Raw genomic sequence first — 16,014 nt, forward strand, 5'->3', positions numbered from 1 at the left:
CAAGAAGGCTGGGATACAAGCGTCTGCATACTATGCCCAAAACATACTTGCATATATATGCCATTAAAATAAGGTTCTGTTGACAGATGGACACTGAGGACTAGCATTTTGGAAAGGCTGGCTCCAGGATCACTGGCTCGGCTTCCCAAGCCCTCACTTTCACGGCTCCGTTTTAAGATTAAGGTTCTTTTAAAAAGTGTGGTTTTTTTTGGGAGGCTGCAGGGGAGGGATTTGATTATTTTATTAAATTTAATTTTGTCCACAGGTGAGTTCCCTTTAGAACCAGATCACTTCGGTGTAGCGGACTCTTTCTTAAATGGATCTTTTGCCACTTGCAAATTCTGGTTTAAATTCATGCTTCTACCTGTCCAAATTTATTTTCCCACTCTCTCTTTTTCCGGACCTTCAAAGTATCTACAGAGCCACACCTGGCCCAAATTCAACGGGGTGGGTGGGTGGGGGTGGAGTGAAAACCCTTGCGGAAAACTCTCCATTAAAACAAAAAGGCCGGCCAGCCAGCCACGGAGAAGTATTTTTGCCTGCACATAAAAGCCGCTCTCCTAATTAAAATAATCTGCCTGGCTAGCTCGTGTTTATTCCATTAGCATATAAATAATGAGCGTGCCCTTTGAAGCTTGACCAGGCTGGAGATGACAGACAAGGGAGACTCCATGAAAACAGGTAGAAGGAAATGGGGGGAGGGGGTTGGGGGGGTTGGAAGGGCAACAGGAACCCAGAAAGAACAGCTGGATTCATAGAAACCTTCAAATCTCCTCCCCCGCCCCCATTTTGAATTCATGAGCGCATTGCTGCAGGCCCCAACCATTCCGCCAGGTTCATGCAGAACATTAAGGTTTCAGATGCCAGGGTAGGCAGAAGGAAGCTTGAGGCATGAAGAAAGGCCTCTGAGCATCGACAGAGAGCCTCCCAAGGCACCTGTGCTAATCCTTATTTTCCTAAGCACCGGAAGGCCAAGACAAGAAGCAACGGATGGAAACTAATCAAAGAGAGAAGCAACCTAGAACTAAGGAGACATTTCCCGACAGGGAGAACAATTAATTAACCAGTGGAACGGCTTGCCTGCAGAGGTTGTGAATGCTTGGAGGCATCACTGGAGGCTTTTAAGAAGAGCAAATTGTCTGGAAAGATATAGGGTCTCCTGCTTGGTCAGGTGTTGGACTAGATCAGTGGTCGCCGACCAGCTGGCCGGGGACCACTGGTGGTCCGCGAGAAAATTTTGGTGGTCCAAAGAGAAATGTCGTCCCCCCGCAAAGCAATTAATCCAGGCTGTGTGGGAACACAAGGCTGCGCTGCCCACATGGCCCGTGGGAACACAAGGCTTGCGTGGCTTGCATTGCGAACAACACGAGGTAGTGACGGGAGGGGGGAAGGGCAGACGGGGGGGACTTATCCCACTCGCCTCACACGCCTGGCCTGGCCACCGCTTCTTTCTTTTCCTGCTTTTGGCTGCACGCAAGGAAAGCAGCCAAAGTCTTTCTTTCTCTCCCCCAAACTCCGACAGAAATGAGACTTTGGGACCCTGCAAGGCCTCCTGCTCCAAGAGGCTGCGCCGGCACGACAAGTCTCACACAGACTCATTTCTGGCGGAGTTTGGGGGAGAGAAAGAAAGACTTCCGCTGCTTCTGCTGCTTTCCTTGCATGAAGCCAAAAGTCTCTCTCTCTCTCTCTCCCCTCACTCCTGAGAACGGAGCTGGAGACGGTATCCTGCAATCCCAAATAAAGTAGGGAAGTAAGGAAACCGTAGGGAAGCCGGGTGGGGAATTTTCCTGCAGACTTTTTTCCTGTAGCCACCGTCAGTCAATATTCAAATTAGTGGTCCATGGGATTTAAAATTATGAATTTGGTGGTCCCTCGGGTCCAAAAGGTTGGTGACTCCTGGATTAGAAGACCTCCAAGGCTCCTTCTAATATTGTCGTTAAAGAACAGAAGTTATTTGCCCAGCGGTGAGGCGGCGGAGTTGCTTTGAGTGGGAAAAAAGCACTTGGCCAACAACTTCCTAAAAACTTTCCAGGGTCGATCGTCCCTCCTGTAGTTTGTTTCCGTGCATCTTCTTCTTCCATCATGGCCACAAACTGGAGAAGGAACTTCCAAGCATCTAAGCAGGCCAAAAAAGTGTTAGATCCAAGGACACACATCCACGGCTTAATGGAGAAGCTGGAAGGATTCAAACAGGAGGTGTGTGTGTGTGTGTGTGTGTGTGTTTCTTTGATGCTTGCCAGGACAGGGGGGAGCCGAGGTCCATCTCCTGGCCCCGGGCTGCGAGATTTAATGGCAGCCGTGCACTTGGCAGTTCTCAACGACATCACCCTAATTGCTTTCCTGGATGAGGAGGAGGAGGTGTGTGTGTGTGTGTGTATGTGTGTGTGTGTGAAATCCAAAGGCAGCTTGGCCTAAACTCTCCACTGCTAGTTGGGCTAGTTAGAACCAGTTTCCTTATCAAGATCCGTGGCCTTTGTCACCTGGAGCCCAGCCGGCTTGAAGCAGAGAGAAAGTACCTTGCCATGGCCTTATAAAACGAAGCGCCTTCCTTACCATTCCACAAACATCCCCGGGGCCTTGAGACACAGCGAGCAAGCAAGCAAGCAAACAAGATGGGCTGCCTACTTCCGACTTATTCCTTCCTTTTGCTCATGGGGTTTCTCCTGGCTGGGCCGGGCCGGGCTCATCCGGTGACGTGGAGTCCCTCCGGCCAAGATTTGCAAGCTCTACAGGTAAGGAGGAGGGAGGAGGACGTGTGTCTCCTGGGAGAGATTTCTCTTGGCTGGGAAACAGCGTGAAGGTGAGAGCGTGAGAGAGAGAGAGAGAGAGAGAAAGAGAAAGAGAGAGAGAAAGAGAGAGAGAGAGAAAGAGAGAGAGAGAGAGAGAGAGATGGGCGGTTAAGAAACAGGAAATATAAATAAATACGTCAATGAAATGGGAGATGCTTGCTGATAAGAGATCTCTGGCTCGGTGAAAATCCAGGTGCATCAAACGAGATCTCCCAATCTTACGGCAGAGCATCTATCAACCGCGATGGTAGATGCTTTGAGTGTAAGGCAGCCTTCTGCCCTGCTCTGTTTGACAAACGTAGAACCACGAGGACTAGAATCTCATTCAATTATAAGTCAGTAAAAGCTCAAGCAACAAAGCCACAGGGGTTTGGTGGTGCAGGGAGGGAGAGGGGGAGGAATGGAGAGAGAGAGGAAGGGAGAGACAGAGAAGGAGGGAGGGAGAATAGAGAGGGAGGGAGGGAGAGACAAAGGGGAGAGACCAAGGGAGGAGCGGGAGGGAGAAAGGGAAGAGACAGAGAGGAAGGGAGAGAGAGGAAGGAGGGAGGAGAGACAGGGAGGGAGGGAGGGAGGAGGGATAGACAGAGGGAGGGATAGACAGAGGAGGGAGGGAGGAGAGACAGAGAGGAAGGGAGAGAGAGGAAGGAGGGAGGAGAGACAGGGAGGGAGGGAGGGATAGACAGAGGGAGGGATAGACAGAGGAGGGAGGGAGGAGAGACAGAGAGGGAGGGAGGGAGAGAGGAGAGAGAGAGAGAGGAAGGGAGAGAGAGGAAGGAGGGAGGAGAGACAGGGAGGGAGGGAGGGAGGGAGGGATAGACAGAAGGAGGAATAGACAGAGGAGGGAGGGAGGAGAGACAGAGGAGGGAGGGAGGGAGGGAGAGAGAGAGAGAGAGGATTCTATTTTTAAGAATGTCCCCATTTTCACCCTCTACCATTTTTAGCTCCTCCTCGATCGGCTGCGAGAAAAGATCCAGCAGGAGGATCTGGAGCTTCCTGACTACGAAGCCAGGGGTTCGAACGAAGACAGCGATCATCTTGACCTCGAAGACGCCGAGATCCTCCCTTCCCACCTGCCCAAACTCCACGACCCCCTCTCTCAGGCCCAATGGAGGCAGTTCCTGGTGGCGTCGAGGAGGTACTTCTCCGGATGCTTCGGAATCCGGCTGGATCGGATCGGTACCCAGACGGGACTCGGCTGCAAGTCCTTCAAACCCCGTAGGTCCCTTTTTAAGAGTCTCGCCACCTAGGGCTGTCCCAAGCATCTCACACCCAGGCCAGCCTGGATTTGGAATCACATTTTTAAAAAAAGGCACGCAAGGGAACCACTCTGAAAACCAAGCACACCAGGGGAACAAAGTTTCCAACAACTGCATTGGTGTGTAATATCTACCACAAGCGGGGTAGGCACACCCCACCCCTCCGCTTCCTGTGACTCTTTCCTAAATTAAGATTTTTCCCTATCTTAAAACTGGTTTGGTCTCCCTGCATTGGGCAGTGAGTGAAGATAGAATGGAATAGTTGGAAGGGACCTTGGAGGTGTTGTAGTCCAACCTCCGCCTCCTCATGCAGGAAAACCCTACATCACTTCAGACAAAGGGTTGTCCAACATCTATGCAGACCTCGGGATCAACTTTCACTCAGGGTTGGTGGGAAAGAAAAGGGTCTAAAAAAAAAAACCTCAGCTGCTGGTGTATTTGTTCACCAATGCTGTAAAACTAATAGAAAGAAAGAAATAACTGTTAGGGAAACCACCCCCAAGTTCGAAAGGCGAGAATTAAAACATCTGGGGGCATAATGGGTGCTATGTGTGATTTCCCCCCCCCAAAAAGCAGAAGAAGGTTGACAGAATCTAGAACACGTCTACGATCCAGAAAACGAGAAACAAAGAATTCGATGTTCCAAAAGCCAGTTCCCAGTTTACTTAAATCGTGGGAAGGGGGAAAAAGTCATTGTAGGGGAAAGTTAGCATGGCCGTGACAAATTCTGCGCGAGGTTCTTGCAAGGGTAGACTAGATGTCCTTCAAGGCCTCAGCTCTACCTGTTGAATTCTGCTTTCCGAGGTGGGAGGGTTAAGCTGCTTACACAAAGGGGGTGGCTTCTGATAACTAGAAATGGGATTTGTGGATCTAAAACTCTTGAATTCTTGCTCTCTTCAGGAAAGAGGAAGCCCCTTCGTTCATTCCTTTGTTAATTTTCTGTTTCAGGTCCCTGGCGGAGACGAAGAAGCTGAAATCCACCACCTTCCTCCAGAAGTAAATAGATGACAAGGTCCTTGGTATGACCTGTTCAACACCTGGAAAAGCATCTCCTCTTTTCTATCCCCTGCGAACAGACCCACTCCGTTGTCCACACGCTGTCTTAGATATTGTAAACAACCCTTTAACGTTCAATATCAGTTCTTCAATTCAACGTCCGGTCTTTCAACCTTCAAGCACCGTCGTCCCTCCAATCACGGAGACCCTTTTTAAACCCTATCACGGGGGGGACCGAATCTGATTGTCACAGGCGTCAATAAAAGGTTTTGTAGAAATGGAGACTTGGTCCTTTGTCTAACCGAGGGGAAGGGGGAAAAGAGTAACTGCCCTACAAAAAGGAGACGTGTCCAGATGTCCATTGGTGAATTCCAACTAGGTGTGCCCAATTCGGAGGGCGCAGAAGGATGGGTTCAATTTCTCACACCTCCCTTGGGCTCTTCTACAAGTTTTGTGATGCTTCCTGGTGGTAACTTGTGAGTTGTAAGTTAGGTCGGTGGGTTCAGCACCTTGGAGAGCACCCAGAAACTTAAGACTCACAAACGCCTTTGGTTTGCCTCTCTGTCCACCTTCTTTTTCTCCTTGACCTCCAAGGCCACGTGGCCTTTCTCCCCCACAAGGTCAAAACTGGCCGTTGGTACAAATAAATGAGCCATCGCACGGTTTTCCTTGCTTTATTTCCGCCTCCGACAGTGGCATTTTAGAGGTTGAGTTTACGATAGCAGAGAATTAATAGCAGGGCTATTTCCCCCTTCCGTTAAGTGATCAATGGATCATTCTCCTGGACACGTTTCCCGATGGCTGGTATCGATCCTTAAAAACGAAGCCCTGGGCAGCCATCAACGCCCATCACGTTGAAAGGATTTCTCTACCGGCTGGATTCATTTACTGAGCTGGAGTGACTTCCTTGTTTTGAATTTCCTGGGAGACAAAAGCCACCAGGGGCCAGATTCCTACACTTGAGCTCAACACAGAAAATAAGATACCATGGGCATGTACAAATTTAATCCCTGGAAGAAGAAGGAAAGAATCCTCCCCTCCCTTACAATACCTTGTAGATGTTTCAGGCATTTTACACACAGTTCACAGACACACATATGATATAAAGATAGAATAGAATGGAATGGAATGGAATGGAATGGAATAGAATAGAATGGAATGGAATGGAATGGAATGGAATGGAATAGAATAGAATAGAATAGAATAGAATAGAATAGAATAAAATACAAGAGAAGAGAAGAGAAGAGAAGAGAAGAGAAGAGAAGAGAATAACAGAGTTGGAAGGGACCTTGGAGGTCTTCTAGTCCAACCCCCTGCTTAGGCAGGAAACCCTATAATCATTTCAGGAAAATGGCTATCCAATCTCTTCATAAAAACTTCCAGTGTTGGAGCATTCACAACTTCTAGAGGAAAGTTGTTCTACTGATCAATTGTTCTGTCAGGAAATTCCTCCTTTGTTGCTTCTCCCCTTGACTAGTTGAAGAGAAGATCCTCCATCTCCAGAAGGACTCTACCTGCAAAGAGGAGCAGTTTTCCTCAAGCATTTGCAAGCAGCTGGACTCCTCGGCTGCATTTCTGCGTGCATCCCAACTAGCTAACCTTGCCCTGTCGTTTTTAAGGGTTCAACGGATCGCACGATGGGTCGGTGGGTTCAGATTTTGGCGTGCTGCGTGCTTCATGTCCACAACTTATTTTGGAGTAACCACCTTAAAAGCCTGACAACTATCCAAAATCAAAACTTTTGCAAAGAAAAAAAAAAGCCCCCCGTATTTGGGTGGGTGGGTGGTGGGGAGAGCAGAAAATGATCTCTGCAGGCCATATATGGTAGCGATCAATGATGTTGGGACACTAAAATGTCCACCTTTGTTTTGTGCCCTTCCTATACAAGGCAGTTTCTCCGGGATGTGTTTTACCCCGCTTGGGAAAAATGAAACACACGTCTTCCCACAAAGGCCATCGATCTGAAAAAAAAAAACGGGTGGGAGGGGGGGAGAAAATGTGAAGAATGCCCAGCCAGGAATGGTGTGTAATCTCCGCTCGTGGTATCAACGTGAAAATCCCGGCAACATGAAATCATCGACTTGTGACTTGCATGCCTCTGAAAACAGCCGCTGCCCCCGTGACACCTAAATGAAGGGAATCTTCTCTTTTGGGAAACGCAGCGTGCCAGTCGCAGCGCTTGGAATGCGCTCACAGATAACCCGGGAAAGCAGAGCCTGCTTCGGAAGGGTATATAAGAACTCACTGGGGGGAAAAGCAAGCAGAGAGAGAGAGAGAGAGAGAGAGAGAGAAAGCTAAGGAGAATCCCACCCTCTGAAAACAGCCGACTCTTGATCTCCAAGGATGGATGCTAAGGGTTCATTCCTCACCGTGGTCTGCTTGGTGCTTTTTCTCTGCTTCCAGTGTCCGGCGGCTCACCCCATCCATAGCCTCAGCCCGGCCGAGGAGCTGGCAAACATGGAGGTAAGAACATGCTCCTTGGGAATCCATGTGGACTTGGGACTCGGCAGTTCATTTGGCCCTGGAAATTTGGTCTGAAATGGCGTAGTAGGTTGAGGCAGAGGGGTTGGGCTAGAAGACCTCTAAGGTCCCTTCCAATGCTTTGGTTCTTCTGCAAAAGCCTCCTAGGAGAGAATTCTTTCAGGAATTCTATTACTCGTGGGGAAACCCAGGTTCAGGAGCAGTCTACCCCAGATTTCATACCCAGGTGGCAGATTGGCTGACTCCATTAGAAGCAGGGAGCCGATGTGCGAAGGCATTTCGCCTTTTGGCAGAAAAAGCAGGTGCGTTTAGCCAAAGAGATCGGACAAGCATCTATCTGAAATGGAATAACAGGGTCTCCTGCTTGAACCAGGGGGTTGGGCTAGAAGACCTCCAAGGTCCCTTCTGACTTAGTTAAACTAAAGAAGTGATGTTGCTCTCAATGGCTCCAAAAGCAGGACTAGCACCAATGGAAAAGAAAGGAAGTTTTGAAAAACATTGGGAGAAACTCCTGAAAAAAAACAACAACACATTCTCCTTCCTTCAAATTATTTTTAGGCAGAGCGGGAGCATCAACAGTTGAGGATACCAAACAGAGAAAAAGAGGGTTTTTTTCTTTTTATTCTTATAAACAGGGGCAATCAACGTTTGGGGTCAGTCAAACATGCCCCAAGGAGTTCCAGCTTCCTGCCTATTTTTCTCTACTTTGCTTCAAAATGACAAATTCTTGACTCTCCTGAGCAATTTTGACTATTAGAATAGAATACAATAGAGCTGGAAGGGACTTTGGAGGTCTTCTAGTCCACCCCCCTGCTCAATCAGGAGACCCTACACCATTTCTGACAGGAGGCTGTCCAGTCTCTTCTTAGGAACCTGCAATGTTGAAGCACCCACAACTTCTGGTGGCAAGCAGTTCCACTGGTTAACTGTCCTCACTGTTAGGAAGTTTCTGCTCAATTCTAGGTTGCTTCTCTCTTTGATTAGTTTCCATCCGTTGTTTCTCAGATAGATAGATAGATAGATAGATAGATAGATAGATAGATAGATAGATAGATGGGTAGATGGATAGTTAGAAAGATAGAAAGAAAGAAAGAAAGAAAGAAAGAAAGAAAGAAAGAAAGAAAGAAAGAAAGAAAGAAAGAAAGAAAGAAAGAAAGAAAGAAAGAAAGAAAGAAAGAAAGAATTCTTTATTGTCCAAGTGTGGTTGGACACACAAGGAATTTGTCTTGGTGCCAATGTTCTCAGTGTACATAAAAGATACATTCATCAAGAGTCAAGACTTGGCCAATAAAGACTTCTATAAAGAATTCTATCTATCTTGCCTTCTGGTGCTTTGTAGAATAATTTGCTCCCCTCTTCTTTGCAGCAGCCCCTCAAATATTGGAACGCTGCTATCATGTCACCCCTAGTCCTTCTTTTCTCTAGACTAGCCAAACCCAAATCTTGCAACTATTCTTCATGCGTTTTAGTCTCCAGGCCTTTAATCGTTTTAGTTTTTCTTCTCTGGACTTTTTCTAAAGTCTTTTTTTGTAACGGGGTGACCAAATCTGGATGCAGTATTCCAGCTGTGGGCTTACCAAGCCTTTATAAAAGCAATTACATTTAGCAGGATAGAAAAAAATGTGGACACTAGCTGTCCAGTGAGAATTAAATTTGAGGCTCATTATCTACGACAGAGGCCTCCAAACTTGGCAACTTTAAGACTTGTGGACTTCAACTCCTCTTATTCTCCAGCCACTGGGAGTTGAAGTCTACAAGTCTTAAAGTTGCCAAGTTTGGGGACCTCTGATCTACGAAGACGATGGATGGGGTTGGGTTTTTTTTTGGCAATAGACCTGACTGCTGTATTCTGCAACTGGCACAAACCGTCTCCATTTCCATCCCAGTTACTCCTGGACAGGTTGGAGGAGAAAGTGGCCTTGATGGAGGACTTACAGGCCAACCCTGACGACTTCGAAAACCAGGGAGAGCCCCAGGCCGAAGAGAATCTCAGCGACAATCCTCTGGCTGATGATTTCCCCGCCTTCTCTGACCGAACGGCTCTGCTGAAACATATGAGGGGGATTCAGGCAGCCAAAAGCATGCGAGAATCGGGCTGCTTCGGCCGACGGTTGGACCGGATTGGATCCGTCAGTGGGATGGGATGCAAAGGTGAGTTGATCCTAGTTTCTTGATCCACAATTTAAGCCTCTTCAAAGGAATCCCCCTCAAGGTCTGACAAAAGAAATTGCTGTTCCACCCTCCACCCCAGATTATAATAAAAAAGCTCACCGTACTGCCCCAACGCTAAGAAATATTGGTGCAAAATTAAGAACTGGCTTGAAGAAATCACAAAACAAAAAAATTGAGATGGAACCTGAGATATTTTTATTGCCCCAACGCTAAGAAATATTGGTGCAAAATTAAGAACTGGCTTGAAGAAATCACAAAACAAAAAAAATTGAGATGGAACCTGAGATATTTTTATTGCCCCAACGCTAAGAAATATTGGTGCAAAATTAAGAATTGGCTTGAAGCAAAAATTGAGATGGAACCTGAGATATTTTATTGCCCAACGCTAAGAAATAAAATTAAGAAGTGGCTAGAAGAAATCACAGAACAAAAAAATTGAGATGGAACCTGAGATATTTTTATTGGGTATATTGAGAGATAATATTTGGAAAAAAAAATCCAATACATAAGGCTTCATATAATAACCGCGGCCAGAATTGCCTTTGCCCAGAACTGGAAACAAGACAATTTCCTTCCGATATAATGCTAATAAAAAGGTTTTAGAATGTGCAGAGATGGATAGGTTAGCGGTGGAATTAAAGGATAGAGAAGAAATGGAGTACTATGAGATTTGGAATTTACAGTACAACCAGTTGGAAGGTAGATGCAAAGCTGATAGATGAAGGGTATGTAGAAGCCATAGCAAGCTGAGATAAATACTGTTTGTAAGACTGTAAATATTCAATTTATGTTCAATGTAAAAACAGATATGTAATATATAGTAGCAACCTACATTATTAGATAGGATATCAATGTGAGTGAACACTGATATTGAAACACTGTAATGAGTGGAAATGTGTTTTTATGATGAAAATATGATTAATGAAATTTATTTAAAAACAAACAAACTCACTGTTGCCCTCCAAAATGAGCCAAGTTGATATTATCAACAACCACAGTATTTCGAGCCAACTTTGGAGATAAAGCAGAAAAGTGAGCTACTGTTTTATGTTGAAGATCTCACCACTTCTCAGGAAGAAGTTGACCTGTCAGGCACAAATGAAAATATTAGCCCCTTAAAGAGAAAAAGGGACAATCCAAAAACCAGGATTATCTCAAGGGAAAAAAGCAGCCAAGGAAATAGTTGTTGAAGCCCCAAATAATTCCTGAATCTAATCAGATTCAAAAGTTTTCCTTTCCTTTCCATGCTTTCAGCTGCTTTCACCAGGGCCTCCTGTCTCAAAAAGCACGTTTAAAAAACTCTCTTTTGCTGCTCATGATTTCTACAAGGAAGGTTTTACACCCAGGCAGGAAAAAAACCGAAGGTAGAAAGTACAGATTATTTGGACCTGGCTCAAAAACAGTAACGGTGAGAGGGACCTTGGCGTCCTAGTGGATGATCGCTTCAATATGAGCCAACCGTCTGCAGCAGCAGCCCAAAAAGTTAATGCAATCCTGAGTTGTATAAACAGAGGCATAGAATCGAGATCACGTGGTGTATTGGTACCACTTTAAAAAGCCTTAGTAAGGCCACACCTGGAATACTGCCACCAATTTTGGTCACCACATTACAAAAAAATATATTGAGACTTTAGAAAAAAGTGCAGAGAAGAGCAACTAAGATGATTAAAGGCCTGGCGACTAAAACATATGAAGAAAGGTTGCAGGAACTGGGTTTGGCCAGAAGAAGGACATGGTGGCACATGATAGCAATATCCCAGTCAATTTATTTTCCAAAGCACCAGATAAGAAACGATGGATGGAAACTTAGCAACAAATCGGGACCTTTGGAGGCCTTCTAGTCCAACCTCCTGCTCATGCAGGAGAATCTATCCCATTTCAGACAAGTGGCTGTCCAGTCTCTTCTTAAAAGCCTCCAGTGATGGAGCACCCACGACTTCCGGTGGCAAGCTGTTCCACTGGTTAATTGTCTGCCCTGTTAGGAAATTGCTCCTTAATTCAGGTTGCTTCTCTCCTTGATTAGTTTCCATCCGTTGTTTCTTGACCTGCCTTTTCTTTAGACAAGCCAAACCCAAATCCTGCAGCCGTTCTTCGTATGGTTTAGTCTCCAGGCCTTTAATCATCTTAGTTGCTCTTCTCTGAACTTTTTCCAAAGGCCTCAACATCTTTTTCTGTAATGTGGTGACATTAGCCAAGCCTAAAGCAAATGCTCCCTCTTCCTGGGACCCCAAATACTCCCTTGACAAAGTATCGTTCAGCACAACTCATTCTCAAGCCAGGGTTGGACTAGATGACCTATAAGGTCCCTTCCACATCTGGTAATCTCTTAAATCTGGGCTAAAGCTTTCAAGAACAGACTGGACTGCCCTCTGTCAGAAATGGTGTAGGGTTTCCTGCTTGGGCAGGGTGGGGTTGGACTAGATGACCTACAAGGTCCCTTCCAATTCCGTTAATCTATCTGTCTGTCTGTCTGTCTGTCTACCCACCTACCTATCTATCAAGCTTGGCTTTTTCCTTTCTTAACCAAATTTGTTTTTTCATTCTTTGCTTTTCAGGACCCAGAAGACACTAGAAGTCGCTCCTTTTCTGCGGCGTGTGAATTTCTGAAGATTTTTCCAACTTGTGAGCACTAGGAGACAGATCGAGAGCGCGCTCCCCCTATTTATTTATTTATTAACTTATTTATTACCTGCCCTTGTTTGCTTCTCTTCTTCTCCCCCCCTTTTTCCTTTTTCAAACAAAGAAAAAAAATATGATTTGTTTTCTTATTTTCAGCACAGAGAACTTAGCTTGAAACAATAATTAAAACTACGATTATCTGACTCTTGTTTTGTGGCCTGGGATTGTGTTGCGTGCTTTCGACTCTTCCGCTCCCTTTGCGGTTTTTAAAGACGTTTGCCTCTTTTCAAAACAGACATCTGCACAGTCCAACTGCCTCCATCCACATTCCCGAGACGGGTAGTCCTCGACTTACAACTCATAAAATATTTCTATGGTCTTTTTAGAATTGCGAACAGAAAGGGAGAGGAGAAAGGGGTTTGAAAGAGCAGTGCGGCAGCTTGGAAATCGAAAGTGCATTCCATAATTTTTTTCAAAGATAGTCACTAGGTGACCGAAATTTCTGCAGGCAAAATTCTAACTGGAGAACACGACTGATGACTCTTGGCTATGGACGTGTCCCATTGGAGAATATGGATTACACCCAGGGGGTGGGTGGGGGGAAACCAGGGTCAAGGGTGACCATGAATGATGTGTCTCAGAGTCGGCTGCACCCAGGCAGTGCCGGACATGTTAACTCCCAATAAATGGAAGTTTGGCTCGAGACTCATGATTTAATTGGGTGAACTGTGGAATCCTGACAAGCTCATTTAGTGACCATTCAAAGTTACAGTGGCCCTGAAAAAAAGTGGCTTAAGATCCTTTTTCACGTGAGCTTTGTTATTAGCCCCACATGATCAAAATTCGGATGCTTGGCTACTGATTCATTCTTATGACTGTGGCTAAATCCCGGGATCACCTGATCCACTTTTGCGACCTTTTTGACGAGCAAAGTCAGGGGGAGAAGCCAGATTCATTTAACAACGGGGTTACAAACTTATCAGCTACAGGGATTCATTGAATAACTCTGGCAAGAAAGGTTGCAAAGATCGGGCAAAGCTCACTTAACAAATGCCTCACTTAACAACAGGAACTTGGTGCTCAATTCTGCTTGTAGATCAAGGATTAACTGTATGGGGCTCTATAACTGATCCACTCCACACTCAAAGGGACACCCCCAATTTACACACACTATGAGACCTGAAAAGTATTAAAATTGCGGCTGGGTTGCTAAAATGCTAGATTTATAGTAGTGGCACGGTGGTTATAGTGCAGTACTGCATGCTGGTTCTGCTGCCTGCTGGCTGCCTGTAATTTGGCAGTTAAAATCTCTCCAGAGTCAAGGTTGACTCAGCCTTCCATCCTTCCTACCCTACGAGGTGGGTAAAATGAAGACCCAGATTGTTGGGGGCAAGATGTTGACTCTGTAAACCGCTTAGAGAGGGCGGTAAAGCACTATGAAGTGGTATATAAGTATAAAGGCTCTTCCTTCCCTCCTCCCTCCCTGCCTCCCAATGGGTAGAATATAGCTTTGCAGGCTAATTCTGCCCACTGCCAGCAGTTCGATCCTGATTGGCTCAAGGTCGACTCAGCCTTCCATCCTTTCAAAGTCGGTAAAATGAGGAGCCAGATTGTTGGGGGCAAGAGGCTGACTCTGTCAACCGCTTAGACAAGACTGTAAAAGCATCGTGACGCAGTAAACGTAAAGGTTCCCCTCGCACATACGTGCTACTCGTTTCTGGCTCTAGGGGGCGCTGCTCATCTCCGCTACAAAGCCGAAGAGCCAGCGCTGTCCAAAGACGTCTCCGTGGTCATGTGGCCGACAGGACTAAACGCCAAAGGCGCACGGAAGGTCGCTGTTCCCTTCCCACCAAAGGGGTCCCTATTTTTCTAGTTGCATTTTTTTACATGCTTTCAAACTGCTAGGTTGGCAGAAGCTGGGACAAATAACGAGAGCTCACTCCATTACACGTTGCTAGGCATTTGAACCACCAAACCATGAAGTGGTATATAAGTGCTATTGCTATTTTCCTTCCTTCCTTCCTTCCCTCCCTCCCTCCCAGTGGTTAGAATGTGGTATTGCAGGCAAACTGTGTCCACTGCATGCAGTTCGATTCTGACTGGCTCAAGCTTGACTCAGCCTTCTGTCCTTCCGAGGACGGTAAAATGAGGACCCAGATTGTTGGGGGGGCAATATGCTGACTTTGTAAACCGCTTAGAGAGGGCTGTAAAAGCACTATAAAACGGTATATAAGTGCTTATTGCTACCGCTATTTATCCCTCTTAATCCCCATCAAGGATTTAAGGTATCCAACTCCTCTCTGTCCATTTTTCTCTTTTTCCTCCCCTTCTGAAGTCTAAAATATAGATAGTCCTCAACTTTTGGCCACAACTGAGCCCAAAATGTATGTTGTTGAGCGAGACTTTTTAAAAAAGTTGAGTTTTGTCTCTTTTTACAGCCTTTCTTGCCACCGTTGCTAAGTGAATCACTGAAGCGGTTAAGTCAAGAACAGGATTGCAAAATGAATCCAGCTTCCGCATCTACTTGGCTTGCCAGAAAGTCGTAAAAGGGGGGAATCACATCACGCTGTAGACAACGCAACCGTCTTACGTATGAACCAGTTGAATTTGAATTTGGACGCTGCAATGGCCATGTGAAAAATGGCCATAAGTCCCCTTTTCCCCCAGTGGAGTTGTAACTTTGAACAGTCGCAAAATGAGCCGTTGTAAGTTGAGGGCGACCTGTAATCACGTTCTTAGCGGAACAGGTTGAAGTGAAGCAAAGGAAAGAGACGGCTTCCAGATCTAAGAGCCGGGAGAGGAAATGTCACTGATCCCAGATGAGCAGCTGGGCAAATCAAACCTATAAAGAAATAAATAGCGTCTTGGAGAAAGTCTGTTTAAAAGGCCAGGAAAAAAATTGGATCAAATTGCTAAAGATTATAAATGTGTCAATCTTGTTTGGCCGCATCTGCTTTCTACTTTCTACTTCTTCCCCAAACCCCAAAAACTTTAACCTTAGACTGTCTACTATGGACCTCACCTCTTTCCTAAGAGGTCTGTAGGGGGCCTGCATAATCGCACCAACGTGCCTACCGTCCCTGTCCTATTGTTTCTTTTTTATTTTTCTTATATGTACCCATTTCATGTATTCATAACTATGTATATACTTACACCTATTATCTTGTAAGCAATTGACAAATCAAATCAATCAATCAATCAATAAAATACTTTGGCCACACCCACCAGTAATAGATAGATTAGATAGATTAACAGAGTTGGAAGGGACCTTGTGGGTCATCTAGTCCAACCTCCCCCGCCACCCAAGCAGGAGACCCTACACCATTTCTGACAGAGGGCAGTCCAGTCTCTTCTTGAAAGCCTCCAGGGATGGCGCTCCCACAACTTCTGAAGGCAACTTTTGTTCCATCGGTTGATTGTTCTCACCATCAGAAAATTCCTCCTTATTTCCAGGTTGAATCTCTCCTTGTTCACTTTCCATCCATTATTCCTTGTCTGACCTTCAGGTGCTTTGGAGAATAGCTTGACCCCTTCCTCCTCCCTGTGGCAGCCCCCCAAATATTGGAAGATGCTCTCCTGTCTCCCCTGGTCCTTCTCTTCCCTAGATGAGCCAGGCCCAGTTCCTGCAACCGTTCGTTGTATGTTTTAGCCTCCAGTCCCTCCCTCTTGCTCTCTCTCCCTCTCTTTCTCTCCCTCTTTCT

General features: G+C 45.9%; 2 protein-coding genes across 2 annotated transcripts; both read left to right on the top strand.

The window, feature by feature from the left end:
• The first annotated feature begins 2,551 nt into the window (after positions 1–2,551).
• Positions 2,552–5,045, top strand: LOC148129423 (natriuretic peptides A-like). Its single transcript, XM_087944708.1, has 4 exons — positions 2,552–2,732; positions 3,731–4,004; positions 4,359–4,431; positions 4,994–5,045. Exons 1-4 carry the CDS (start codon positions 2,613–2,615, stop codon positions 5,043–5,045), a joined length of 519 nt encoding a protein of 172 aa, XP_087800834.1. The 5' UTR covers positions 2,552–2,612.
• Positions 5,046–7,075: 2,030 nt separating this feature from the next.
• LOC148129424 (natriuretic peptides A-like) lies at positions 7,076–12,334 on the top strand. Its single transcript, XM_087944371.1, has 4 exons — positions 7,076–7,270; positions 7,445–7,504; positions 9,409–9,673; positions 12,250–12,334. The coding sequence occupies exons 1-4, from the start codon at positions 7,172–7,174 to the stop codon at positions 12,264–12,266; spliced, it is 441 nt and encodes a 146-aa protein (XP_087800497.1). The 5' UTR covers positions 7,076–7,171; the 3' UTR covers positions 12,267–12,334.
• The last annotated feature ends 3,680 nt before the right edge of the window (positions 12,335–16,014 follow it).

Source organism: Notechis scutatus, chromosome 16 (genome assembly GCF_049901735.1).
Source record: "Notechis scutatus isolate UNSWTSFEM ecotype Mainland chromosome 16, rNotScu1.2, whole genome shotgun sequence".
NCBI lineage: Eukaryota > Metazoa > Chordata > Lepidosauria > Squamata > Elapidae > Notechis > Notechis scutatus.

What these genes read in the sequence shown, in the direction of transcription:
- LOC148129423 (XM_087944708.1), top strand. Translation starts at nt 2,613, where the DNA reads ATGGGCTGCCTACTTCCGACTTATTCCTTCCTTTTGCTCATGGGGTTT. An exon ending in AAGATTTGCAAGCTCTACAG is followed by an intron (nt 2,733 to 3,730) that starts GTAAGGAGGAGG and finishes TACCATTTTTAG; the next exon opens with CTCCTCCTCGATCGGCTGCG. An exon ending in GGGATCAACTTTCACTCAGG is followed by an intron (nt 4,432 to 4,993) that starts GTTGGTGGGAAA and finishes TTTCTGTTTCAG; the next exon opens with GTCCCTGGCGGAGACGAAGA.
- LOC148129424 (XM_087944371.1), top strand. Translation starts at nt 7,172, where the DNA reads ATGAAGGGAATCTTCTCTTTTGGGAAACGCAGCGTGCCAGTCGCAGCG. An exon ending in GCAGAGCCTGCTTCGGAAGG is followed by an intron (nt 7,271 to 7,444) that starts GTATATAAGAAC and finishes CTCTGCTTCCAG; the next exon opens with TGTCCGGCGGCTCACCCCAT. An exon ending in AGGAGCTGGCAAACATGGAG is followed by an intron (nt 7,505 to 9,408) that starts GTAAGAACATGC and finishes TTTCCATCCCAG; the next exon opens with TTACTCCTGGACAGGTTGGA.